A 27,672-nucleotide genomic window follows, 5' to 3' on the forward strand; every position below is an offset into this window, starting at 1 on the left:
GTCTATCTTCAGTGTAAACCAGCATCTGCAGTTCCTACTCACACACACACTGATGGAATTCCCTGGCTGGCTCAGAATTCCCGGTTGATTCCCTCCTCTGTTCCCCTGTGTTGATGAGTGAGTCTCCACCGCGGGTTCAGCTTGGTTGGCGAGGATGGGCAGTGCAGGCACATGTGTCAACATGCCCCAAGCCCCTCCTGCTGAGGTTACAATCAATTCCATTTTGTCTTGCTTATGGGCCGAAACTTTTTCCCACGTTTGAGACCCTTCATCAAATCCCACCCTGAGCTGAAACTAAACCCTTCCCAATGTATCTCCTAACCCTCAATTCCCTCGGCCCATTGCCATCTCACCCACAAGGTCCTGTATCCCAGACCCATATTAACCCAATGGTGACCCGAACCCACTCCGTTAACCCTGCCCAAGGACAAATCGCTGTCCCCTAAATAAACCACTCCTTCAATGCCCACCCCCTAAAATGCCCCGTATCCTGTACCCCACCTGCCCCACCTCTCTCAATCCCCCTCCCGCTCCATTGAAAGCCCCCCACCCAACAATTCCCCTGTTTCCCACCCCCTCCCATCCCCATTCCCAAAACCCAGTCAAAATCCTGACCCTGCCGAGATCAATGGCATTCCCAACTCCACCTCCCCCCTCCCAAACCCCCGGGATCACACAAGGTCACGTGGTATGGATGTGGAGTTGTGGCCAGCTTGCTTCTTGAGGGTAGACAAAAATGCTGGAGAAACTCAGCGGGTGAGGCAGCATTGATCGATGCTGCCTCACCCGCTGTTTCTCCAGCATTTTTGTCTACCTTCGACTGTTCCAGCATCTGTGCAGTTCTTTCTTAAAGGGTGACTTGGGCCCGAATCCACATTAAACCAGGTTTACTTCATCTGAACGGGGGGGCAGATCTTCATTGCTTGGAGACGGGGGTGGGTTTGAGTGTGTGTGTGTGTGAGTGTGTGTGTGTGTGTGTGTGTGCGTGCGTGGTTCCCAGCGCTGGTGCGTTAGACAGCTGGCAAGGTTAAGACTATCACTGAACAACTGTGGGTGAATGTAACTGGCTCCCGGAGTTGGATCTTGGGGTTCTTGTTCTTCCGTCGCTATTCCGCCTTGGGTCTCGATCCCGGGAGCTTGGCCTGGATTCTGCAAGGGAAGAGAAGACACAAAGTGTGGGAAGGGGGAAGATTCAAGATTCAAGAGAGTTTATTGTCATGAGTCCCTGACAGGACAATGAAATTCTTGCTTTGCTTCAGCACACAGAACATAGTAGGCATTGACTACAAAGCAGATCAGTGTGTCCATATACCGTATACCATTATATACGTATATACACACATGAATAAATAAACTGATAAAGTGCAAATAACAGATAATGGGCTATCAATGTTTAGAGTTTTGTCCGAGCCAAGTTTAATAGCCTGATGGCTGTGGGGAAGTAGCTGTTCCTGAACCTGGTCGTTGCAGTCTTCAGGCTCCTGTACCTTCTACCTGAAGGTAGAGGGGGAGATTAATGTGTGGCCAGGATTGTGTGGGTCCTTGATGATACTGCCAGCCTTTTTGAGGCAGCGACTGCGATAGGAATTGAATAGGTGCAGGAGGAGGCCATTCGGCCCTTCGAGCCAGCACCGCCATTCATTCCCAGGCATGGATAAGAAATGCAGTGGTGTACCACTGTTAGCCCTTACACAGGTTTTCCTGATACAATCAATTGAACATATTGAAAATTACTAATATCTTTATTCAATGCATAACCCGCGTGTATATAGGATTTATGTAGGATGTATCTAATTTCATATCAAGCAGATACTTATGATTGCAACATAATTCAATTGAAACACGTAAATGAAGCTAAAAGGCATAATTTCATGATTTATCACGTAGAAAATAGGTGCAGGAGGAGGCCATTCGGCCCTTCGAGCCAGCACCACCATTCATTGTGATCATGGCTGATCATCCCCAATCAATAACCCGTGCCTGCCTTCTCCCCATATCCCTCGACTCCACTGGCCCCTAGAGCTCTATCTAACTCTCTCTTAAATCCATCCAGTGATTTGGCCTCCACTGCCCTCTGTGGCAGGGAATGGTGGGGGGAGGTCAGGGAAGGCAAGAGAATGGGGTTGAGAGGGAACAAAAGGTCAGCCAGCCCTCTGAGAAGATCCAACCGCAATCAATGAAAACGTACTTAGCTGTCAGGTCCTTGATCTGTCCTCTCAGGAGTCCGAGGTATTGGTTAATCTGAGCCTGGATAGGGGGAGAAGACACCAGTGTGAAGGTCAGTCTATTGATTTCTCTCACTTCAGGTAGCCCCGACATTCCCTCTCTCTCCATCCCTCCCCCACCCAAGTCGCACCAGCTTCCCATTTTCACCCTACAAACCATAGACCCTACAGCGAGCAAGATATTCCACTCGACGAAAAAGTCGTAGTACGGTCATGGGCAGATTCATGGGTAATTATCGGCCCCATTTCCGTAACCGGCTTCCGTCTCCGCACCAAAGATCCCGTAGCGGAGCAAAGATACTAGTGCGGAGACGGAAGCCGGTTACGGAAACATCCTCGTAGAAATAAAAGTTATTTGGTAAAAATCTTCTCCTCATTTTCAGAATTTAAATTTATTAACACAAACTGTTCCCCGCAACGTTGATTACACTGCGAGTCGGGTCGGTTCGGGTTACTAAAATGGATGAAAAAAAGGCCCACGTTCCGCTCCGTTGCGTACTACACGTCAGCCCATTGCATTTAGCAGGAGTGGTCTATCTTGCTCCACTATAGGATCTTTGCTACAAACGGCCTGTTCCCTTTAGCATCGTTACGTTTTTGCATATCTTTCATCCATTGTTCTTTATCTCTCCACATCACCATCTATATCTCTCGTTTCCCTTATCCCCAACCAGTCTGAAGAAGTTTCTCGACCTGAAACATCGCCCATTCATTCTCTCCGGAGATGCTGCCAGTCCCGCTGAGTTACACCAGCTTTCTGTGCCCATCACCAGTGTGAAGGCGGCTGAGTGGGTTGTTAGTGTGCCCCCTGCCCACTTGTGCCCCTCTCCTAGTAGCTTGGCATCTGTGGCAATGCCTGTCACAGTGATAAGAGTTAGCGGGTCAGGCAGCATCTCTGGAGAAAAGGAATAGGTGACGTGGTAGAAACATTGTTCGTCATCACCTCCTCCACAGCCAACAATGAACCATTGTGGGCTCCACCTTGGTCATCGGTGGCTCTGATATGTTCTGTATCTTTTTAAGTTTAAAGGGGATGTCCCACTTTCATGACCTAATTCACGACCAGTTTGCCCTTGACTCATACTCGCAGCATGGACGTCACGAGGCCGTAGGAGGTGGTGACGCTAGTCGTAGGTACTCGAGGCATCAAGTAGGTCGGGGCGTTTTTTCTAACATGATGAAAAATGTCCACGAGTAAAAAAGGTCTTGAATTAGGTCGTGAAAGTGGGACAGGCCCTTTAGCAGGAAAAAACTGCAGAGGCTGCTTTACACCGAAGATAGACACAAAATGCTGGAGTAACTCAGCGGGACAGGCAGCATCTCTGGAGAAATGGAATGGGTGACTTTCGGGTCGAGACCCTTCTTCAGACTGCTACAGGGAGAGGTTGAGCAAGTGAGGACTATATTTCTCAGAGCGCCAGAGGATGAGGGGTGATCTTATGGAGGTGTGCAAAATCATGAGGAATAGATGGGGTAAATGTACAGAGTCTTTTACCCAGACAAGGGGCATCGAGAATCAGAGGACATAGGTTTAAGGTGAGCAGGGAAAGATTTAATGTGTACCTCAAGGGGTAACTTTTTCACACAAAGGGTGGTGGGTGTATGGAACGAGCTGCCAGAGGAGATAGTTGAGGCTGAGACTATCACCACATTTAAGAAACAGGGTTTTGGCCCGAAACGTTGCCTATTTCCTTCGCTCCATAGATGCTGCTGCACCCGCTGAGTTTCTCCAGCACTTTTGTCTACCTTAAGAAACATTTAGACAGGTACATGAATGGGGCAGGTTTTTAGATATGGATATGGGCCAAACACAGGCAGGTGAGACTTGTGTAGATGGGACGCGTTGGCTGGCATGGGCAAGTTGGGCAGGAGGGCTTGTTTCCGTGCTGTGTGAGTATATGACTCTGTGAGAGTTGTGTCCCGACACTAACCTTGTGCTTCCTGTAGATTAGGGGAACGATGAAGACTCCGACCACCACTGTAAGACAGAGAGACGCAAATCGTTAGCAAAACACAATAGGTGCAGGAGTAGGCCATTCGGCCCTTCGAGCCAGCTGCACCAACTCAGCGGGTCGGGGCAGCATCTCTGGAGGACGTTTCAGGTTGGAATCCTTCTCTAAACGCAACTGGGCAGCATGATGGCTCAGCGAAGAGCTACTGCCTCACAGCGCCAGAGACCCGGGTTTGATCCCGGCCGCTGGTGCTGTCTGCACGGAGTTTGTACGCTCTCCCTGTGGGTTTTCTCCGAGATCTTTGGTTTCCTCCCACACTCCAAAGACGTACGGGTTTGTCGATCAATTGGCTTGGTATGAATTTAAATTGTCCCTAGTGCGTGTAGGATAGTATTAGTGTGCGGGGGGATCGCTGGTCCGAGTGGCCTCTTTCTGTGCTGTATCTCTAAACAAAGCTGGGCTGAGCTGGATAAAACAAGTTGGCTAAACTAAGCCTAGACACTGGGCACCCTCTGGATGGGTGGGATGAGCTGGACCCCTGTATCTGGGGATAAGGGCTGGCCTGAGCTACACACGACCCACCCACTCCAACCCTGGGGGGACCTCATTGAAACGTACTGAATAGTGAAAGGCTTGGATAGAGTGGATGTGGAGAGGATGTGTCCACTAGTGGGAGAGTCTAGGGCCAGTGGGCACAGCCTCAGAATTAAAGGACGTTCCTTTGGAAAGAAGATGAGGGGGAATGTCCTTAGCCAGAGGGTGGTGAATCTGTGGAATTCATTGCCACAGACGGCTGTGGAGGATTGGGTATTGGGTATTTTAAAATCAGAGATTGACAAGTTATTGATTAGTGCGGGTGTCAGGGGTTATGGGGAGAAGGCAGGAGAATGGGGTTGAGAGGGAAAGATGGATCAGCCAAGATTGAATGGCGGAGTAGACTTGATGGGCCGAATGGCCAAATTCTTTTCCCTTCTGAGCAGAATTAGGCCATTCGGCCCATCAAGTCTACTCCGCCATTCAATCATGGCTGATCTATCTCTCCCTCCTAACCCCATTCTCCTGCCTTCTCCCCATAACTGACACCCGTACTAATCAAGAAATCAAGAATCTATCTATCTCTGCCTTAAAAATATCCACTGACTTGTGAAATCCATTGACATATGAAATGTGTTTGTCTTGCAGTTTGTGGGATGCGTGTTTGGTCCTGCTCAGTAAATAGTTTCTATCGCATGGCATCCTCCCTTTCAAAGATCCTTTGTTCCCATAATTGGTGGGATGTGTGTGTGTAGTAGGGCCTGTTCCCATACAGGGCGGGAACAGGCCCTACGGCCCACCGAGTCCTCACCAACCAGCGATCCCCGCACACCAACACAACCCCTCACACTAGGGACTATTTACATTTTACACCAAGCCAATTAACCTACAAACCCGCACGTCTTTGGAGTGTGGAAGATCTCGGAGAAAATCCACGCGGTCACGGGGAGAACGTGCAAACTCCGTACAGACAGCACCCGTAGTCGGGATCGAACCCGGGTCTCTCATGCGGAGAGGGTTCCATGAGTTTGACACCTGCTGGAGGTGGCAGGGTAAAGCCCGATACGCCCTGGAGTGCGGGCATCGCACACCGGCAACGAACCGCGTCACTTACCCAGAATGGTGACGGTCAGTCCATTGAACAGGGCCCCGATGTACGTCAGCAGCCACAGCAGCACTCCGAACTGGGGGAGAGAGAGGGAGAGGGGGAGAGAGAAAGAGAGAGAGAGAGAGTGAGAGAGGGAGAGGGGGAGAGGGAGAGAGAGAGAGGGAGGGAGAGAGAAAGACGGAGGGAGAGAGAGGTAGGGAGAGGGGGAGGGAGGAGAGAGGGGAGAGGGAGGGAGAGAGAGAGGGAGAGAGGGAGAGGTGAGAGAGGGGGGAGAGGGGAGAGGGGGGGAGGGGACAGAGTGAGAGGGGAGAGGGGGAGAGCGGGAAGAGGGAGAGGGACGAGAGGGGGAGAGGGGAAGAGAGAGGGAGGGGAGAGAGGGAGAGGAGGGGGAGAGGGGGAGAGGGGGAGAGGAGAGGGAGAGGGAGAGAGGGAGAGGGGATAGGGAGAGGGGGAGAGAGGGGTGGAGAGGGAGAGAGGGAGAGGGAGGGAGAGGGAGAGAGGGAGAGAGGGAGGGAAAGGGGGAGAGAGGGAGAGATGGAGAGATGGAGAGAGAGAGAGGGAGAGTGAGAGGGAGAGAGAGAGGGATCGAGAGGGAGAGCGAGGGAGAGAGAGAGAGGGAGAGGGGGAGAGGGAGGGAGGGAGAGAGGGAGAGAGAGTGAGGGAGAGAGCGACGAAGAGAGAGGTAGAGAGAGGGAGAAGCGAGAGGGAGAAGGAGATAGAGGGAGAGAGAGGGAGAGAGAGGGTTAATCAGCTCAGTCACCCTTCACCGACCTCTGGTCATATATCATAAGACCAGAATTAGGCCATTCAGCCCATCAAGTCTACTCCGCCATCCAATCATGGCTGATCTATCTCTCCCTCCCAACCCCATTCGCCTGCCTTCTCCCCATAACCCCTGACACGAATACTAATCAAGAACCTATCTATCTCGGCCTTAAAATTATCCATTGCCTTGGCCTCCACAGCCGTCTGTGGCAAAGAGTTCCACAGATTCACCTCCCTCTGACTAAAGAAATTCCCCCTCATCCCCTTTCCTAAAGGAACGTCCTTCTATTCTGAGGCTGTGGCCTCTGGTCCGAGACTCTCCCACAAGTGGACACATCCTCTCCACATCCACTCTATCCAAGCCTTTCACTATTCAGTGAGTACGGTTGCACTGCTGTGAATGGGGGTGGGGATGGGGCCAGTGTGCCAGTTCTGGCTCTTTGGCATAGCTGCCCACTCACGCAGCTTTTTCCCTGCACCCACACACGTTTCCTTTAAGGGGTGCCCCACTTGAGCGTCATTTGCGCGTCACGCAGATGGCGAGCGATGATTTTGTACATCCCAAAATCCTGGGGCAGCGCGCGCGACCACGTGTCACTGCCTTCGTTATCATGCATCATGTGCGCGTAGTGCACACCGTGCGGGCATCACGTGCGCGGCACGACACGAGCGGCGTGCGTCGTGACGCGTAAATGATGGCGGGTAAATTACACGCAAATGACGCCCAAGTGACATACACCCGACTCCCTCCCTGAAATTAAACACAAAACATTGGAGTAACTCAGCAGATTAGGCAGCATCTCTGCCTGACCCCCGCTGAGTGACTCCAGCCTTTTGTGTCTATCTTTGGTTTAAACCAGCATCTGCAGTTCCTTCCTAAACTGTCCTGAAATATATTCCCTTTCCCAAAAGACGGACTCAAAATGCTGGAGTAATTCAAGGTTCATATCTCTGGGTTGTGAGCTACCCAAGTGAAATATGAGGTGCTGTTCCTCCAGTTGGCCTTACTCTGACAATGGAGGAGGCCCAGGACAGTATTGGAATGAAGTAGGGCCTTCTCTCCAGAGATGCTGCCTGACCCCGCTGAGTTACTCCAGCTTTGTGTATCTTTCTTCGGTTTAAACCAGCATCTGCAGTTCCTTCCAATGCATAGATAGTAATCCAGCACTGCTCTCTAGTTGTACTAGGATGGTTCAGTTGCAATTCAGTTCAGGTGATACTGCACTGGACTGTTTGAAAGATAAAGGATGTTAGCACGTGGCACCTGTGACAACAGAGGCACGTTGGAGCATTGAGAGGGTCCGTTACACTTTGGGGGAGCACGAGCCGGAGTGGCGACCACTAACCCCCCCACCTCCCCCTCTACGGGCACCGGGGTAGTGCAGCTGAACCCCTTCTGAACGATCGTCGGGAAGGGGAGGTCCAACACAGTGGCGCAGCGGTAGAGTTGCTGCTTTACATCGCTTGCAGCACCAGAGACCCAGGTTCGATCCCGACTACGGGTGCTGTCTGTACGGAGTTTGCACGTTCTCCCCGTGACCGCGTGGATTTTCTCCGAGATTTTCCACACTTCAAAGACGTGCAGGTTTGTAGGTTAATTGGTTTGGTGTAAAATGTAAATAGTCCCTAGTGTGAGGGGTTGTGTTCGTGTGCGGGGATCGCTGGTCGGCACGGACTCGGTGGGCCGTAGGGCCTGTTCCCGCCCTGTATCTTTAAACTCAGCTAAACTACACACACACATCCCACCAATTATGGAAAGAAAGGATCTTTGAAAGGGAGGATGCCACGCGATAGAAACTATTTACTGAGCAGGATCAAACACGCATCCCACAAACTGCAAAACAAATACGTTTCATAATCGGATTCATGTTCATATGTCAATGGATTTCACAAGTCAGTGGATATTTTTAAGGCAGAGATAGATAGATTCTTGATTAGTACGGGTGTCAGGCGTGACGGGGAGAAACATAGAAACATAGAAAATAGGTTCAGGAGTAGGCCATTTGGCCCTTCGAGCCTGCACTGCCATTCAATATGATCATGGCTGATCATCCAACTCAGTATCCTGTACCTGCCTTCTCTCCATACCCCCTGATCCCTTTAGCCACAAGGGCCACATCTAACTCCCTCTTCAATATAGCCAATGAACTGTGGCCTCAGCTACCTTCTGTGGTAGAGAGTTCCACAGATTCACCACTCTCTGTGTGAAAAATAGGCAGATATAGACACGGAGAATGGGGTTAGGAGGGAGAGATAGATCAGCCATGATTGAATGGCGGAGTAGACTTGACGGGCTGAATGGCCTAATTCTGCTCCTATCACTTATGAGCATGAACTTATACGTCATGGGAACAGAATTAGGCCATTCGGCCCATCGAGTCTACTCTGCCATTCTGCCATGGCTGATCTATCTTTCCCTCTCCACCCAATTCTCCTGCCTTCTCCCCATAACCCCTGACACCCGCACTAATCAAGAACTTGTCAATCTCTGTATTTCAAAACACCCAATGACTTGGCCTGCAATGGTGGCAATTGGTGGCAATGAATTCCACAGATTCACCACTCCCTGGCTAAAGTCATTCCTCCTCATCTTCTTTCTAGAGGCGCGGACTTTTATTCTGAGGCTGTGCCCTCTGGTTCTAGACTCTCCCACGAGTGGAAACGGTTCTGTTGCAGGTTGAATTCGAGATTAGTTGGAGGAGGTTTGCGGGGATTGCGGAGGTGTTGGAGTGTGCTAATTGTGTCTCAATAATTTGCAGCCGTTTTTTTCTCCAAAGACCAGTAAAGTCTACAAGTTACCATGAAGCCTGGATGTGTTTTATACCTGCGCTGCTGGGCAGATCCTTCTGAAAAAGTCATTCCTTGTTTCTGCCCTGATTGAAAGTGAGTCAAATGTTGCGGTGAATTGGGCAACTTTTGGGTTTCTTGGAGAGAGAGAGAGAGAGGGCCTGTCCCACTCGGGCGTCATTTGCGCGTGATTTACGCCACATCATTTACGTGCCACGCACGTGATGCGCGCATGGTGCGTAGTGACGTAGGTAATGATGTGCGGTTGCGCGCGGCGCCCCAGGATTTTGGGATGTACAAAATCTTCACGAAGCGCAAATGACGCCCGTGGGACAGGGAGAGTTGGGGAGGGGTAGAGAAGAGAGGAGAGAGAGGGAGGGGAGAGAGAGAGGGGAGAGAGGCAAGATGGGGGGGGGGGTGAGAAGGAGAGAAGGAGAGGGGCAGGAGTGGGAGAACCACGAGGTGGGGAGAGGTGCAGAGGAAGAGAGGAGAGAGACGGGGATAGGGGATGAGGGAGAGGGGGAGAGAGAAGAAGAGGAGGGAGGGAGAGTGAGAGCACGAGAGAGAGGGAGTGTGAGAAAGGGGAAGATGGGGTGATAGGGGAGAAAGGGAGCAGAGGGGGAGTGATGAGGCCTGTGGAGGAGAGAAGGGGAGAGGGAGGGAGAGAAGGGGAGAGGGAGTGAGAGATGGGGAGTGAGAGAGGGAGAGAGAGAGAGAGACAGCTCAAGTGAGAGAGCAAAGGTCAGCGATAGGTATTTGTAAAATCTGTGCCAGAGGTAAATACAAATGATTATTCTGCCTCAACTTGCAGGGAACAGAATGTAATTCAGAGAATCACATTCACTATCTAAGGAAGCAGTGTCTCTTTCAGAATCTGTGTGAATATTGAAACACTTGCCTCTTTTCCCATAGTTTTATTATTATTTTTATTTTTAATAACTTATTTATTAGAAGTAAGTACAATAATGTGGCACCTTTTTTCAGGTGCCAAATATATATTGGCATGTTACATTTTATGTACAGCTTCATTTTTATTTTATTTTTTTAAATGAAAGAGAGGAAGAGAGACTAGATAATAGAGAATAGAAAAACATGTGTGTGAAAAAGAAAAAGGAAGAGAGAGAAAAAGTGAGGAAAAGAGGGTGAGAGATGGTCAAGAATATAAATACTTATCTCCTATCTCCTACTTTCTACTCTTTCTCTCTCTCTCTATTTTGTTTTTGTTTCTCATAGTTTTATGACACTGTGGAATTTAAGATTTTTTAACTTTGTAAAAAAGTTCCTAAATTCAATGATCGTACTTGACGGCTGAAATGTCGCCGGACCATGTTTTCTCCGCAGATGCTGCCTGACCCGCTGAGTTACTCCAGCACTTTGTGTTCGATGCAAGATTGCAGCATCAGCAGGTCCCTGTGTCTCACTGTTCTGTGTGTTTAACCCTTGAGGGCGGAGGAGGCAGGTTCTCTGGATGCTTTCAAGAGAGAGCTAGATAGGGCTCTTAAAAATAGCGGAGTCAGGGGATATGGGGAGATAAGGCAGGAACGGGGTACTGATTGGGGATGATCAGCCATGATCACATTGAATGGCGGTGCTGGCTCGAAGGGCCGAATGGCCTACTCCTGCACCTATTGTCTATTGTCGATTGAGTATTTTCTTTTCAGACTTCTTTGGTCTCTGCTCTTTTGATTCGCTTTCTTTAGACTCTAGATTTCACTTTAGGCTTTAGACATACAGCGCGGCAACAGGCCCTTCGGCCCACCGTGTCCGTGCCGACCAGCGATCACCCCGCACCTACGCACCACCCCTACACACACTGGGGACAACTTACAATGTTTAAACGATGCCAATTAACCCGCAAACATGCACGTCTTTGGGATGTGGGCGGGAACCGGAGCACCCGGACAAAACCCGCGTGGTCACAGGGAGAACGTGCAAACTCCACGCGGACAGCATGGGTTTTCTCCGGGAGCTCCGGTTTCCTCCCACACTCCAAAGATGCGCGGGTTTGCAGGTTAATTGGCTTTGGTAAAAAATGTAAACTGGCCCTAGTGTGTAGGATAGTGCAGGTGTAGACTCGGTGAGCCTGTTTCCACACTGTATCTCTGAAAGCCTGAAGAGAGAAGTCACCAAGACACACAGCTGGAAGCCAATAGCTTGGTGTGCAGGGAAACAGCACCACCTGCAGGCTCCCCAACAAATTGCACACTGCCATCCTAGCCTGCAAACATCTTCTACTTCTTGTGGGTAGACAACAATACTGGAGAAACTCAGCGGGTGAGGCAGCATCTATGGAGCGAAGGAAATAGGTGACGTTTCAGCCCGAAACCCTTCTTCAGCTATTTCTTGTGTCTATCTTCGGTTTAAACCAGCATCTGTAGTTCCTCTAACTTCAAGTAAACCTTGCATCCCCTCTCTACTCATCCCTCCCCTACCCTACTCGCCATCGAGGGAGTACAGAGAAGGTTCACCAGACTGATTCCTGGGATGGCAGGACTTTCATATGAAGAAAGGCTGGATAGACTCGGCTTGTACTCGCTAGAATTCAGAAGATTGAGGGGGGATCTTATAGAAATGTACAATATTCTTAAGGGGTTGGACAGGCTAGATGCAGGAAGATTGTTCCCGATGTTGGGGAAGTCCAGAACAGGGGGTCACAGTTTAAGGATAAGGGGGAAATCCTTTAGGACCGAGATGAGAAAAACATTTTTCACACAGAGAGTGGTGAATCTGTGGAATTCTCTGCCACAGAAGGTAGTTGAGGCCAGTTCATTGGCTATATTTAGGAGGGAGTTAGATGTGGCCCTTGTGGCAAAAGGGATCAGAGGGTATGGAGAGAAGGCAGGTACAGGATACTGAGTTGGATGATCAGCCATGATCATATTGAATGGCGGTGCAGGCTCGAAGGGCCGAATGGCCTACTCCTGCACCTATTTTCTATGTTTCTATGTGCAGTTTCTCTAACTTCAAGTAAACCTTGCATCCCCTCTCTACTCATCCCTCCCCCATCCTAGTCATTGTACTAGTTTCACTGTCATCCTGGTGTGTTTCATTGTCTAGAACTCATTTTCACCCAGCCCACGGCTAACAATGTTTCCATTGTCATTGTCACCTTTTTGCAGATCTTTCATTAATTTGTTCTACATCTCTCTATAATCACCATCTATATCTCTCGTTCCCCTTTCCCCCCCGACTCTCAGTCTGAGGAAGGGTCACAACCCGAAACGTCACCTATTCCTTCTCTCCAGAGATGCTGCCTGACCCGCTGAGTTACTCCAGTATTTTGTGTCTATCTTTGGTCTAAACCAGCAACTGCAGTTCCTTCCTACACATTCCTTCAGTCTGAAGAAGGGTTTCGGCCCGAAACGTTGCCTATTTCCTTCGCTCCATAGATGCTGCTGCACCCGCTGAGTTTCTCCAGCACTTTTGTCCACCTTCCTTCATAGTTACTGGGTCTAAAGCCTGGAATGAACCTAAATCCTGGAATGAATCAGGTCGGCTGATTTGGGGTTACTGACCATCCCGCGGTCTAGGCATAAGCTCAGGGGCGACTGTGCTTTTGTGGTTGCAGCTCCTAGACTGTGGAACAGCATCCCCCTTCCCATCAGAACTGCCCCCTCCATCGACTCTTTTAAGCCGAGACTTAAAACTTATTTCTACTATCTTGAGGCCCTCTGAGGGAGCGTGTATGTGTGTATCTATGTATGTATTGTTAGATCTATGTACCACTGTATGTAGCATGTTAGTACCTGCACTGATGTAAAGCACTTTGGTCAACGAGAGTTGTTTTTAAATGTGCTATAGAAATAAAATGGACTTGACTTGACCTGTAACAGCAGCACGAGGGCACTTTCACTAGACTGACTGCAGCGATTCAAGGTTTAGGTTTAATATTGTCATCTGCGCTGAGGTACAGTGGAAAGCTGCACGCTGCCTTCCCATGGGACAACTGGAGAGGGATACGGGTGTCAGGGGTTACGGGGAGAAGGCAGGAGAATGGGGTTAGGAGGGAGGGATAGATCAGCCATGATTGAATGGCGGAGTAGACTTGATGGGCCGAATGGCCTAATTCTGCTCCTATCACTTGATAATAGACGCTAGAATCACCAACAATGCCCTCACGATGAGAAAGGACAAACATTCTAGTTAGTCTAATGCTCTTCTTCTTTTCCTGTGTGATTTATGACAGACCCGTCCCCACTAGTACTGTACCCCAGTATTGTACAGACAGACCCGTCCCCACTAGTACTGTACCCCAGTATTGTACAGACAGACCCGTCCCCACCAGTACTGTACCCCAGTTTTATACAATGACAGGCCCGTCCCCACCAGTACTGTACCCCAGTGCTATATACTATCTGATCGCTGCAACAATGCATGGCTCTCTGCTCCCCCCTCCCACTGTTAGACTCATTAAACCCCCTGGCCTGACCACCCGCCTTCTCACCTTGAGTGAATCGAGCAGGTCCTCGACCAGGATGAGCCGGCGGAGGTGGTCCACCGAGCTGGTGAGGTAAAGAACCGTCGCCTCCGAGTACTTCCGCAACTGCTCCTGCGAGAAGCAGATGTCCAAATCAAGGTAGCTCCTGTGGAGAGGGGGCAGAGAGATGGGTGAGAGAGGGTGTGTGTGTGTGTGTGTGTGTCTATGTGTGTGTGTGTGTGTGTGTGTGTGTGTGTGAGAGACAGAGGGAGAGACAGAGGGGGGGGGGGAGGGGGGGGGGGGGTAGGGGGGGGTGAGAGTGGAGGGGGGAGGGGAGAGTGGTGGGGGAGGGTGGGGGCAGAGGGGTGGGGGGGATGGGGGAGTGATTGGGAATGGGTGGGAGGGGGTGGTGGGGGGTAGAGGGGGATTTGTGGTGGGGGTGTGGGGGAGGGGGAGGGAGAGGGAGGGTTGGGAGAGACGAGAGGGAGAGGGGAGGGGAGAGGGGAGAGGGAGAGGGAGAGGGAGAGCGGAAGGAGAGGGATGAGGGAGGGAGAGGGAGAGCAGACAGACAGCAGAGCGGAGAGGGAGAAGAGAGGAGAGAGAGGGAGAGATAGAGAGAAGGAACTACATGTCAGCCCATTGCATTTAGCAGGAGTGGTCTATCTTGCTCCGCTATAGGATCTTTGGTACATACCACATACAGTATTTTGTTCGTGTATGTGCAAGTACTGGTGCCAAAAAGGTTAAGAACCACTGCTCTAGTGCCCCGGTGGATCAGTCAGCATCTGTGGGGGTGGGGGGGAGGGGCGGCGAGGGCCAAACGGAACGCCGGATGGGCTGAATGGCCTCCTGGAAGAGGCGGAGCTGGTACTCACTGGAATGGATGGACCTCCTGTGTTTTGTAGAGCAGGTGCAGCACGGAGGTGTAGAGACGGAGGCTGATGGTGAGGGAGAGGGCGGAGAGGGCTAGGTAGGCCAGCACACTGATGCTGCTGAACTGGGTCAGGGAGAAGAGGGTGAGGATGATGGCACCGAACAGAGTGCCCGTCTTCTTCACATCCTCCCAGTACAGGAGGTCGATCACTGCAGGGAGAAATAAAGTCACAGTGAAAATCCACCCTTAAATCAGTGTTGCACCCATTAAGGTCACAAGTGATAGCAGCAGAATGAGGCTGGTTTAAACCTAAGATGGACATAAACAGCTGGAGTAACTCAGCGGGGCAGGCAGCATCTGTGGAGAGAAGCAATGGGTGACGATTCAGGTCAAGACCCTTCTTCAGACTAGAATTAGGCCATTCGGCCCATCAGGTCTACTCCGCCATCCAATCATGGCTGATCTATCTCTGCCTCCCAACCCCATTCTCCTGCCTTCTCCCCATAACCCCTGACACCCGTACCAGAACAAGGGGTCACAGTTTAAGGATAAGGGGGAATTCCTTTAGGACCGAGATGAGGAAAACATTTTTCACACAGAGAGTGGTGAATCTCTGGAATTCTCTGCCACAGAAGGTACTTGAGGCCAGTTCATTGGCTATATTTAAGAGGGAGTTAGATGTGGCCCTTGTGGCTAAAGGGATCAGGGGGTATGGAGAGAAGGCAGGGATGGGATACTGAGTTGGATGATCAGCCATGATCATATTGAATGGCGGTGCAGGCTCGAAGGGCCGAATGGCCTACTCCTGCACCTATTTTCTATGTTTCTAATCAAGAATCTATCAATCTCTGCCTTAAAAATATCCATTGACTTGGCCTCCACAGCCGTCTGTGGCGAAGAATTCCACATATTCACCACCCTCTGATGAAAGAAATTCCACCAAATCTCCTTCCTAAAGGAATGTCCTTTAATTCTGAGGCTGTGACCTCTATTCCTAGACTCTCCCACTAGTGGAAACATCCTCTCCACATACATGCTATCCAAGCCTTTCACTATTAGGTACGTTTCAATGAGGTCCCCCCTCATTCTTCTAAACTCGAGCGAGCACAGGCCCAAACGCTCAAACATTGACTCTGCTTCTCTCTCTGCGGACGCTGCCAGATCTGCTGTGTGTTCCCATCATTCTCTATCTATACTGCACACCTTCCCCATCCTGCATTAGACAAGGCAGCACGGTTGCACAGTGGTAGAGCTACTGCCTTACAGCGCCAGAGACCCGGGTTCGATCCTGATCTCGGGTGCTGTCTGTATGCAGTTACCGCGAGGGTTTTCTCCGGGTGCTCCGGTTTCCTCGCGAGATGAGGCCACATTTCGGAGAGATGCTGTCAAGCTGGAAAGGGCGCAGAGAAGAATTACAAGGATGTTGCCAGGACTCGAGGGCTTGAGCCACAAGTAGAGGTTGAGCAGGCTAGGACTCTATTCCTTCGAGGGCAGGAGAATGAGGGGTGATCTTATAGAGGTGTGCAAAATGATGAGAGGGATACACAGAGTTGACGTGGATAAGCTTTTTCCACTGAGAGTAGGGAAAATTCAAACAAGAGGACATGACTTTAGAATTAAGGGACAAAAGTTTAGGGGTAACATGAGGGGGAACTTCTTTACTCAGAGAGTGGTAGCTGTGTGGAATGAGCTTCCAGTGGAAGTGGTGGAGGCAGGTTCGATTTTATCATTTAAAAATAAATTGGATAGGTATATGGACGGGAAAGGAATGGAGGGTTATGGTCTGAGTGCAGGTAGATGGGACTAGGGGAGAATACGTGCTCGGCACGGACTAGAAGGGCCGAGATGGCCTGTTTCCGTGCTGTAATTGTTATATGGTTATATGGTTATATGAATAGATCGGGTAGATGCACAGTCTGTTGCCTAGAGCAGGGGAATCGAGAACCAGAGGACTTAGATTTAAGGTGAAGGGGAAAAGGAACCTGAGGGGAAACTTTCTTACACAAAGGGTGGTGGGTGTCTGGAACAAGCTGCTGGAGGAGGTGGTTGAGGCTGGGACCATACATGGATAGGACAGGTTCAGAGGGATATGGATGAAACGCTTGGTCAGTCCTTTTATAATTTAATATGTTTCTATAGGAATCCCCTCATCCTTCTAAACTCCAGTGAATCCAAGCCTAGTCTTTTCAATCTTTCCTCATATGACAGTCCCGCCATCCCAGGGATCAATCTCGTGAACCTACGCTGTACTGCCTCAATCAGAAGAATGTCCTTCCTCAAATTATATTCAGACATCTGAAGACTTGACTCTGAGGAAGGGTCCCGAGCCGAAACATCACCTGTTCATCTCATCTAGAGATGCTGCCTGACCCGCTGAGTTACTCCAGCACTCTGTGTCCATGTTCTCCAGAGATGCTGCCTGACCCGCTGAGTTACTCCAGCACTTCGCTCAAGATTCCCGCATCTGCAGTTCCTTGTCTAGTGTACACTACCCCAGTCCTGAAGGTGAATGTGAAATACAACCAATTATTTCAATGTCCCAACGCTAAGTGCCCAAGAGTGATACAGCGTGGAAACAGGCCCTTCGGCCCAACTTGCCCACACCGACCAACATGCCCCATCTACACTAGTTCTATCTGCCTGCATTTGCCCCATATGCCTCTAAACACACCCTATTATTGCACCTGTCCAAATGTCTCCGAAATGTCGTGATAGTACCTGACTAACCAACCTCCTCCGACAACTCGTTCCATACACCCACCACCCTTTGTGTAAGAAAGTTACCCCTCAGTTTCCTATCAAATCTTTCACCTTAAACCTATGTCGAAAATAGACACAAAATGCTGGAGTAACTCGATGGGACTGGCAGCAATCTCTGGAGAGGAGAAATGGGTGACGTTTTGGGTCGAGACCCTTCCTCTGATTCATTTTGTGCATTTGCTCTCCTGATCTCATACACCTTATATGGCCTTTCATTCTCCTGAGGTTCCCACTAAATCTTTCCCCCTCATCTAAGCCAGAATCCCACAGCAACAGGGAGCTAATCCAAAGCCCGACCCTCCCCACCCCCCACCCAGCCAGAGGGGTAGAGTCCAGGGGGGTGGGGGGGGGGGGGGTCTACTGGCATTTTAAATTATGAGCATAAATCCCTGGAGCTATGATTAGCTCGGTCGCCCAGCAACAGTCGGGGCTGAGATGCCGTCGCAACAGCTGATCCAGATCGGGTTGCAGGGACAAGAAAACGTTCTCCCCCACCCCCCCTCTCACCCCCACCCCCCCTCTCACCCCCCCTCCCCGGCCAAGCCCGAGGAGCGGGGAGAAACTGAACGAGGAGGAGAAAAGAAGGGGGATTATACGCGGGACGGTGTCTCGAGCAGCCGGGGGGGTTGGTGCTGGGAGGGAGATGGTCTCCTCCTTGTCTGTGGCCGGTTGGAATGACAACTGGAGGGGGCTTCTGAACGCCAGGCCGGGCTGGTACGGGACAAGCATTGTCCCTGCACCCCATCGTGGTCGCCGCGCCACCACGTTGGGATTCCCCGCGCGGCTGATAAACAAACGAGGGGGGGAAGATCTGACCTTTCCATCCCATGCTCTGCTCTGGTCTTCCCCGGGCCCACAGACTCTGGGGTAGCTCCACAGCAACGGCACTCTCTGACACTGGCTGGAGCGGAGGATCCGGTGCCCAGACTCCCCCCCTCCCACCACCAAACCTCCCCCTGCATGTTAACCCCTTGTGGTCCAGGACACCCCCACTCAGTGCCAAAGATGCTGGGACATCACAAAGCAACTGCATTTCGACAGAAGATAGACCCAAAAAGCTGGATGGAGTAACTCAGCGGGACAGGCAGCGTCTCTGGAGAGAAGGAATGGGTGACGTTTCGGGTCGAGACCCTCAGTTCTACTGCTTATACAACGATAATCCCTTACTTGGTTATAGCGGACAATCAGCAATAATGGACACCATTGTACCTGAGGGTTTACTGGACTGAGGATTTAGTAACGTCCCACATTCAACATTAGTCTTTACCTTCATCCAACTTGATCCAAACAAACATATCGATGCCGGGAAAAATCTCTCTCCATTAGGCTGCTGTTGCCGTGGATACAGCCCAATCTCCACCAGGCCGCAGTTGCCATGGTCACAGTCACCACGGTTACAGACAGCCCCATCTCCGCCAGGCCATGGTGACCATACATACAGTCACCATGGATACAGGACGATCACCATCAGACAATAGACAATAGGTGCAGGAGTAGGCCATTTGGCCCTTCGAGCCAGCACCGCCATTCACTGTGATCATGGCTGATCATCCCCAATCAGTACCCCGTTCCTGCCTTCTCCCCCATATCCCCTGACTCCGCTATCTTTAAGAGCCCTATCTAGCTCTCCCTTGAAAGCATCCAGAGAACCTGCCTCCACCGCCCTCTGAGGCAGAGAATTCCACAGACTCACCACTCTCACTGTGAGAAAAAGTGTTTCCTCGTCCCCGTTCTAAATGGCCGACCCCTTATTCTTAAACTGTGTGTGTGTGGCCCCTGGTTCTGGACTCCCCCAACATCGGGAAGACGTACAGGTTTGCAGGTTAATTGGCTTTGTACAAGTTTGTATACAGCCCCAATCTCCAGCAGGCTGCAGTTGCCATGGTTGCAGCGCAATCTCCATCGAGCTCAATGGTGGCCACCTAATCCTTGCCAGGTGCCAGTTCCCCTTGGTTTTGGGCCTGATCTGTTCAACGTGGACCAAAGCGGGTAGACAGCCGTCTGGGGGAGTCCAAGAGGAGAGGGGGACCGGTGTAGATGGGGAGAAGGGGTCATCACTGAGTTAATGTGCGGGGATCGCTGGTCGATGCAGATTCGGTGGGCCGAAGGGCCTGTTTCTGCACTGTATCTCTAATCTAAACTAACCAAGGACTGCAGAGGTTTAGTTTAGAGATACAGCCCGGAAACAGGCCCTTCGGCCCACTGAGTCCGTGCTGACCAGCGATCCCCCGCACACGACCACAATCCAACACACCTTTTAATTTTTTAACACCAATTACTTTTTTTTTTAACAGAAGCCAATCGACCTACCAGGCCTACCTTGTCTGTCTTTGGTAGTGTGGGAGGAAACTGGAGCACCCGGAGGAAACCCACGTGGTCACATGGAGAACATGCAAACTCCACACAGACAGCACCCAAGGTCAGGATTGAACCTGGGACTCTGGCGCTGTGAGGCAGCTGTGCCACTTGCTAGTTTTTCTTTGACTTTCTCTCCCACTGAGGTCTGAGTCACACTCACCTCAACTCCGTGTCACCACCATCTCCCTGGGATCGGACTCAACTTGCCCGCCCCCTTGGGACTGGGGACCCTGCCGCGCCCCTTGGTGGAGATGGGCAGTGCCCGGGGTTCGGAGAGAGAGATACCCCACCACCCCCCCCCCCCCCCGACCTCCCTGGGTGCAGGAGTGGTCTCGGACCCTGCTCTGAGCGAGGCAGGCGAGGGAGATGGGACGTGTAGCAAGGAACTGCAGATGCTGGTTTAAATCAAAGATAAACTCAACATGCTGGAGTAACTCAGCGGGAGAGGCAGCGTCTCCGGAGAGAGGGAATGGGTGACGTTTCGACAGATCGAAGAAGGGTCTCGACCCGAAAATGTCACCCATTCATTTTCTCTCGAGATGTTGCCTGTCCCGCTGAGTTACTCCAGCGCTTTGGGTCCATGTCCATCTTCGAGGGAGGTAGGGAATTAGGAGTGAGGGGGGGGGAAGGACCCAGAGCCCCCTCCCCAGAGGGAGGGAGGGAGGGAATGGGGGAAGGTGATGGACTGAGGGCATCACAGCGGGTCTTGGTGGCAGGATCGGGAGCGGGGGGAGGGGGGTGGGTGGGGGGGGAGAGAGTTGCTGACTAAACGCCTGTTTTTCCCCCGAGTCCCTGTCCCTCCCACACGCCCAGCCTTCCCTCTCCACCAGCCGCTTCTGCCCAGCCTCACCCTGCCTCTGTCTTCACCACATGCACAGTGTTATACGCCCCACTCTCACACCGACCCCTCCCCCCCCCACCTCATAGCTTTACAATCGTGGATTTAACCAGCCCCCACCCTTTGTCTCCCATCCCTTCCTCTCTCTTTCTCCATCTGTCACTCTCTCTTTGTCCGCATCTCTCTCTCACTCTCTCTGTCTGTCTTTGTTTCTCTCTCTCTCCCCTGTCTCTCTCTCTCTCTCTCTCTCTCTCTCTCTCTACGTCTCTCCCTCTCTCTCTCTGTCTGTTACCCCTCACCCCGTGTATCCCCCCCTCGCTCCCCCCTTCTTTGTATCATTCTCTCTCTCCCTCTTTCTCCCTCTCACCACCTTAGTCTATCCCTCCATTATTCTCCTTGTATCTGCCAGCCTGCCTCTTTCCCTCGCTGTCTGTCCTAGTGCCTGACATCATATTTCTCTGTCTCTCTCTCTCTCTCTCTCCATCTCTCCCTCTCATTTATTCACCCTCTTCTCTCCCTCCTTTTCTCACTCTGTCTCTCGTGTGTTTGACTGTCTGTGTATTTATTTCCCCATTTTTCTATTTCTCCATTTGTCTGTCCCTGTCACACACATGTCTCCTCTCTCTTGCATTGCCTCTGCCTGTCTCTCTCTCTCTCTCTCTCTCTCTCTGTCTGCCTCCCTCTCTCTCTCCGTCTCTCCATTTGTCTCCCTCTCTCTCCCTCTCTTTCCCTTTGTCTCCCTCTCTCTCCCTCTCTCTCTCTTTCCCTTTGTCTCTCTCTGTTTATCTCTCTCTCTCCTTCTGTTTATCTTTCCCTTTGTCTTTCTCCGTTTCTCTCTCTCTCTCTCTCTCTCTCTCTCTCTCTCTCTCTCTCTTTCCCTTTGTCTCTCTCCGTTTCTCTCTCTCTCCCTCCCTCCCTCCCTCAGCCACCTGTCCCCCTCGGTCAGTGAGAGTCAGTGCCAAAGCCTGCCGGCAGCCAGTGTTGTTGTTGCGTACCCTTGTCCCTCTGGAGAATCGAGTTCCACACGCTCTCCATGCCGGGACACTCTGAGCGGACTTCCATGTTGCGGGATGCTGCAGTGGTGATGGGGCTGGAGCCGTGCGCGGACCCCTCCCTCAACGCCCCCCCCCCCCCCTCCCCACCCCTGACGCGGGGCGATGGGGAGCGCTGCAGTATCCACCGCCACCAATCAGTTCACACACGGCAAGTTGCCCGGCAACACCCTTCCTCCAGTGACGTAACCCTTTCCCTGCTGAAACACTCTCACACTGACTGATCCTCACAGCTCAGGAATCATAGCAGCCACAATCAGGCCATTCGGCCCATCAGAGCTCATGTCATAGGAGCAGAATTAGGCCATTCAGCCCATCAGAGCTCATGTCATAGGAGCAGAATTAGGCCATTCGGCCCATCAGAGCTCATGTCATAGGAGCAGAATTAGGCCATTCAGCCCATCAGAGGTCATCATAGGAGCCAGAATTAGGCCATTCGGCCCATCAGAGCTCATGTCATAGGAGCAGAATTAGGCCATTCGGCCCATCAGAGCTCATGTCATAGGAGCAGAATTAGGCCATTCGGCCTATCAGAGCTCATGTCATAGGAGCAGAATTAGGCCATTCGGCCCATCAGAGCTCATGTCATAGGAGCCAGAATTAGGCCATTCAGCCCATCAGAGCTCATGCCATAGGAGCCAGAATTAGGCCATTCAGCCCATCAGAGCTCATCATAGGAGCAAATTAGACCAGAATAAGGTACGACTCTTTGGGCAACTACTCACGACCATACAGGCGTCACCCCGCGACATGTCGTCAACTAATCCTAAGAATATGTCAAAGACTATAGGGCCTGATTGACCATAAGGCTGAGATGGACAGATTCTTGATTAGTAAGGGTGTCAGTCAGGGGTTATGGGGAGAAGGCAGGGGAATGACGATGGGAAGGAGAGATAGATAGATCAGCCGTGATTGAATGGCGGAGTAGACTTAAAGGGCCGAATGGCCTAATTCTGCTCCTATAACATGAGCTTATGAACTATCTCCGTAAAATACTTCCAGAGCTGGGGATTTTGCAGGAAGGATGCTTCCCCTGGCTGAGGGCCACCATCACAATATAGGCAGTCGGCCATTTTGGAAGAGATATGTTCCCCCCAGAGAGCGGTGGGTTTTTGGCAGTAGCCTGGCAGTGGAGAGAATGTCACCGCGTACACACAAGACAGAGATCGATAGATTTTAGGATATTAAAGGAACGGGAGGGAATGAGGGTGGAGGAGGAAATGGCCACTGATGTAGCAGATCGAGTATCGAGCGGGCGCAAGCATGAGGGGCCGAATGGCCTTGTGCTTCTAATTCTCAGCCTTTGAGAAGGATAGTTCCAGCTTCTGCACTCTCTGGGACGAGTCCAACCTCCCCCATCTCCGGGATCTCGGTTTCGTTCTCAAAATGCAGGGCCCAGATTTAGACAGGTTTAACCCCGAGCAAGCCAGTGATTTATAAGGTTAGGCATGACGTGCCTGAACTTCAGCGTTCTATTAATAAAGCCCTGGGTGCCTCACCCTGGCTGACCCAGGATATCCCTTTCAGGGTCAGTCCCCAAACAGCAGCCCAGAGTAACCCTTCCACTGCCAATGCCCACACACCAACCCAGAGTAACTCTTCCACTGCTAGTGTCCACACACCAACCCGGAGTAACCCTCCCAATGCCAGTGCCCATGCACAAACCTAGAGTAACCCACGTGGACACAGAGTGAATGTACAAACTCTGTACAGACAGCACCCGTAGTCAGGATCAAACCAAGGTCATAAGGTTATAAGGAATAGGAGTAGAATTAGGCCATTCGACCCATCAAGTCTACTCCGCCATTCAATCATGGCTGATCCATCTCTCTCCCTCTCTCTCCTAACCCCATTCTCCTGCCTTCTCCCTATAACCGCTAACACCTGTACAAGTCTTACATCTTGTAAACAGTCCCTTCAGGCCAAATTGCCCACACCAGCCACGATGTCCCATCTACACTAGTCCCACCTACCTGTGTTTGGCCCATATCCCTTTAAACCTGTCCTGTCCACGGACCTGCCTAACTGCATCTTAACCCTGGCGATAGTCCCTGCCCCAACTATCTACTCTGACAGCTCCTTCTATGCACCCACCACCTTTTGTGTGAAAAAGTGACCCTTCAGATTCCTATTAAATCTCAAAGGAAAGCTGTTCCAAATATGCACCTGCACTATTGTGCTGCTGTAGGTAAGAATTCCATTGCTCCATTTTGGGACATATAACCAGGTCTCTGGTCTCTGCCACCGTGCTGCCCCTAGGTTATAAACGTAGGGGAGCTTCACTCCCTGCCCACTCAGTGCGGGCATGGACTTACCCGATTGGTCATCTGCCTCGAAGACCTCGGTTCTGCGGTGATCCGGTTGGTCCAAGGCATGGTGTCGACGGTTCTCCGCATACGATTGGACCTCCGTGGCTTGCTGGGATTGGTGGAGCCTTGGCGGGCCGGCATGGGCGAGAGGGGGCCGCTGGCCAATGGTATCGCTGCCGTCACCTCCTCCTCTCGGCAAGGCACCGCCTGCTGCGCCCAACGTGGCCACCGACGTACCAGCCCAGCCCATTGCCAGCACCCTGCTCAATGTTGCAATACCACCTCCATCGCCAGACACCGCCATCTCCTCTCCCTCCGTCTCTGCAAGAGGAAGGTACAGCGTTGGTCACCAGAGCCATCGGCCACAGTGTCACGTGCACCGAGGTACCAGACTGATTCCTGGGATGTCAGGACTTTCATATGAAGAAAGACTGGATAGACTCGCCTTGTACTCGCTGGAATTTAGAAGATTGAGGGGGGATCTTATAGAAACTTACAAAATTCTTAAGGGGTTGGACAGGCTAGATGCAGGAAGATTATTCCCGATGTTGGGGAAGTCCAGGACAAGGGGTCACAGTTTAAGGATAAGGGGGAAATCTTTTAGGACCGAGATGAGGAAAACATTTTTCACACAGAGAGTGGTGAATCTGTGGAATTCTCTGCCACTGAAGGTAGTTGAGGCCAGTTCATTGGCTATATTTAAGAGGGAGCTAGATGTGGCCCTTATGGAGAGAAGGCAGGTACAGGATACCGAGTTGGATGATCAGCCATGATCATATTGAATGGCGGTGCAGGCTCGAAGGGCCGAATGGCCTACTCCTGCACCTATTTTCTATGTTTCTATGTTTCTATGTACTGTGAAAAGATTTATTGTTGCGTACTATCCAGTCAGCAGAAAGACTGTACATGATTACAATCAAGCCGTCCACAGTGCACAGATACAGGTTAAAGGGAATAACGTTTAGTGCAAGATAAAGTCTGATTAAGTAAGTAAGTTTATTGGCCAAGTATTCACATACAAGGAATTTGCCTTGGTGCTCCGCCCACAAGTAACAACATGACATACAGTGACAGTTACGAATGACTCAGAAAACACTAAACATTAATAATAATAAAACATTCATGATAAAACACCATTGATCAAGCATGTGAACCAACAAAATAACAGATCAAAGGGAGGCTACAGATTTTTGGCTGTTGAGTAGAGCAACTACTCGTGGATAAAAGCTGTTTTTATGTCTGGCTGTGGCAGCTTTGACAGTCCGGAGTCACGTTCCAGAGGGAAGTGATTCAAAGAGTTTGTGGCCAGGGTGAGAGGGGTCAGAGATGATCTTGCCCGCTCGCTTCCTGGCCCTTGCAGTGTACAGTTCATCAAACATAGAAACATAGAAAATAGGTGCAGGAGTAGGCCATTCGGCCCTTCGAGCCTGCACCGCCATTCAATATGATCATGGCTGATCATCCAACTCAGTATCCTGTACCTGCCTTCTCTCCATACCCCCTGATCCCTTTAGCCACAAGGGCCACATCTAACTCCCTCTTAAATATAGCCAATGAACTGTGGCCTCAACTACCTTCTGTGGCAGAGAGTTCCACAGATTCACCACTCTCTGTGTGAAAAATGTTTTTCTCATCTCGGTCCTAAAGGATTTCCCCTTTATCCTTAAAGGTAGGTCAAAAGATCTCCAATGTAGTCATTGGTAGCTCAGCACTGCTCTCTAGTTGGTGGTGGGATGGTTCAGTTGCCTGATAACAGCTGGGAAGAAACTGTCCCTGAATCTGGAGGTGTGTGCGTTTGTTTTCACACTTCTGTACCTCTTGCCTGACGGGAGAGGGGAGAAGAGGGAGTGACCGGGGTGAGACTGGTCCTTGATGATGCTGCTGGCCTTGCCGAGGCAGCGTGAGGTGTAGACGGAGTCGATTGAAGAGAGCGCGATGGTCTGGGCTGCGTGCACAACTCTGCAATTTCTTGCGGTCTTGGATGGAGCTGTTCCCAAACCATTGTGTTTAAGAAGGAACTGCAGATGCTGGAAAATCGAAGGTAATAATAATAATAATAATAATGGATGGGATTTATATAGCGCCTTTCTAATACTCAAGGCGCTTTACATCGCATTATTCATTCACTCCTCAGTCACACTCGGTGGTGGTAAGCTACTTCTGTAGCCACAGCTGCCCTGGGGCAGACTGACGGAAGCGGGGCTGCCAATCTGCGCCTACGGCCCCTCCGACCACCACCAGTCACTCACACACATTCACACACATTCACACACAGGCAAAGGTGGGTGAAGTGTCTTGCCCAAGGACACAACGACAGTATGCACTCCAAGCGGGATTCGAACCGGCTACCTTCCGGTTGCCAGCCGAACACTTAGCCCATTGTGCCATCTGTCGTCCCAGAAAACGGGCCGAAACCCTTTCGCCTATTTCCTTCGCTCCATAGATGCTGCTGCACCCGCTGAGTTTCTCCAGCATTTTTGTCTACCTGTTCCCAAACCACGCTGGGATGCATCCTGATAAAATACTTTCTCCCGTCTACAGGAATTCTGAGGCACTACGGTTCCCTGGGGCAGTCAGCTGTGTGGGGAGTGGGGATTAATGAGGGATGGCAGATTGACACAGCTGGTAGAGCTGTCTACAGCCTCACAGGCCCGGGTTCGACCCTGACCTCCGGTGCTGTTTGTCTGGAGTTAACACGTTCTGCCTGTGACCACATGGGGTTTCCCGATTTCCTCCCACATCCCAAAGATGTGCAGGTTTGTAGGCAACTTGGCCTTTGTAAATTGCCTCTCGTGTGTAGGGAGTGGATGTCAAAGTGGGATAGCATCAGGCTAGTGTGAACGGGTGACCGATGGTCGGCATGAACTCAGTGGGCCGAAGGGCCTGTTTCCAGGCTGCACCTTACAATCAATTCCATCAATCAGGACTCAGATCCACGTGACCCTGGACCCAGCACCTCACATGGCCCCTGTAATAGAGATATAGCACGGAAACAGGCCATTCAGCCCATCCTGTCCCTGCCGACTGTTGTCACCCACATGCTATTATACTAATCCTACCCTGATCATATCTCCTGGAACAAAGATTTTTTGTTTCTGAAAACCAACATCTTTGTTCAAATACAAATAACTGTCACTCTATGTCATGTTGTCACTTGTGGGTGGAGCACCAAGGCAAATTCCTTGTATGTGAATACTTGGACAATAAACTTATTCATTCATTCATTCAAATATTTGAGATACAAGGAACTTCAGGAGCTGCTTTACACCAAAAAGACAGTGCTGGGGTACTGATTGGGGATGATCAGCCATGATCACATTGAATGGCGGTGCTGGCTCGAAGGGCCGAATGGCCTCCTCCTGCACCTATTGTCTACTGTCATAACTCAGCGGGCCAGCCAATATCCCTGGAGAACATGGATAGGAGACATTTTGGGTTCGGGGCCCAACCTGAAACGTCACCTATCCATGATGAAGAAGGTTCCTGACCCTCATAGTCACCTATTCATGTTCTCCGGAGATGCTGCCTGACCCGCTGAGTTACTGTAGCCGCTGAGTTACTCCAGCACTGTCTTTAAATTGTAAATTGTACATTGTCCCCAGTGTGTAGGGATGAAAAGGTGTCGATTTTTGTATTAAACAGCGTCTCCAGTTCTCTGCTTCTCCTCATAAGGCCAGGGGCCACACACACACA

At 51.0% G+C, this 27,672-nt stretch overlaps 1 protein-coding gene across 3 annotated transcripts; it reads right to left on the reverse strand.

The window, feature by feature from the left end:
- Positions 1-256: 256 nt before the first annotated feature.
- Positions 257-24,304, reverse strand: LOC116967890 (reticulon-1-A-like). 3 transcript variants are annotated; one of them, XM_033014532.1, is made up of 7 exons: positions 23,986-24,304; positions 14,664-14,871; positions 13,816-13,954; positions 5,826-5,895; positions 4,157-4,203; positions 2,189-2,247; positions 257-1,149 (listed from the first exon to the last, which is right to left on the reverse strand). In XM_033014532.1, the coding sequence occupies exons 1-7, from the start codon at positions 24,281-24,283 to the stop codon at positions 1,107-1,109; spliced, it is 864 nt and encodes a 287-aa protein (XP_032870423.1). In that variant the 5' UTR covers positions 24,284-24,304; the 3' UTR covers positions 257-1,106. The 3 variants fall into 3 exon arrangements, with proteins under 3 accessions (XP_032870423.1, XP_032870424.1, XP_032870425.1); XM_033014533.1 differs by lacking the exon at positions 23,986-24,304 and adding an exon at positions 21,614-21,748; XM_033014534.1 differs by lacking the exon at positions 23,986-24,304 and adding an exon at positions 18,239-18,349.
- Positions 24,305-27,672: the final 3,368 nt, after the last annotated feature.

The sequence above is a fragment of the Amblyraja radiata genome, chromosome 41 (genome assembly GCF_010909765.2).
Source record: "Amblyraja radiata isolate CabotCenter1 chromosome 41, sAmbRad1.1.pri, whole genome shotgun sequence".
Classification (NCBI taxonomy): domain Eukaryota; kingdom Metazoa; phylum Chordata; class Chondrichthyes; order Rajiformes; family Rajidae; genus Amblyraja; species Amblyraja radiata.

Excerpts from the sequence above, each read along its gene's own strand:
- LOC116967890 (XM_033014532.1), bottom strand. The coding sequence starts at position 24,283 with ATGGCGGTGTCTGGCGATGGAGGTGGTATTGCAACATTGAGCAGGGTG. Across the intron at positions 5,896-13,815 it reads ACCTGCTCGATTCACTCAAG|TTCGGAGTGCTGCTGTGGCT; the intron begins GTGAGAAGGCGG and ends TCTCTCCCCCAG. Across the intron at positions 2,248-4,156 it reads TAATCTACAGGAAGCACAAG|GCTCAGATTAACCAATACCT; the intron begins GTTAGTGTCGGG and ends CCCCCTATCCAG.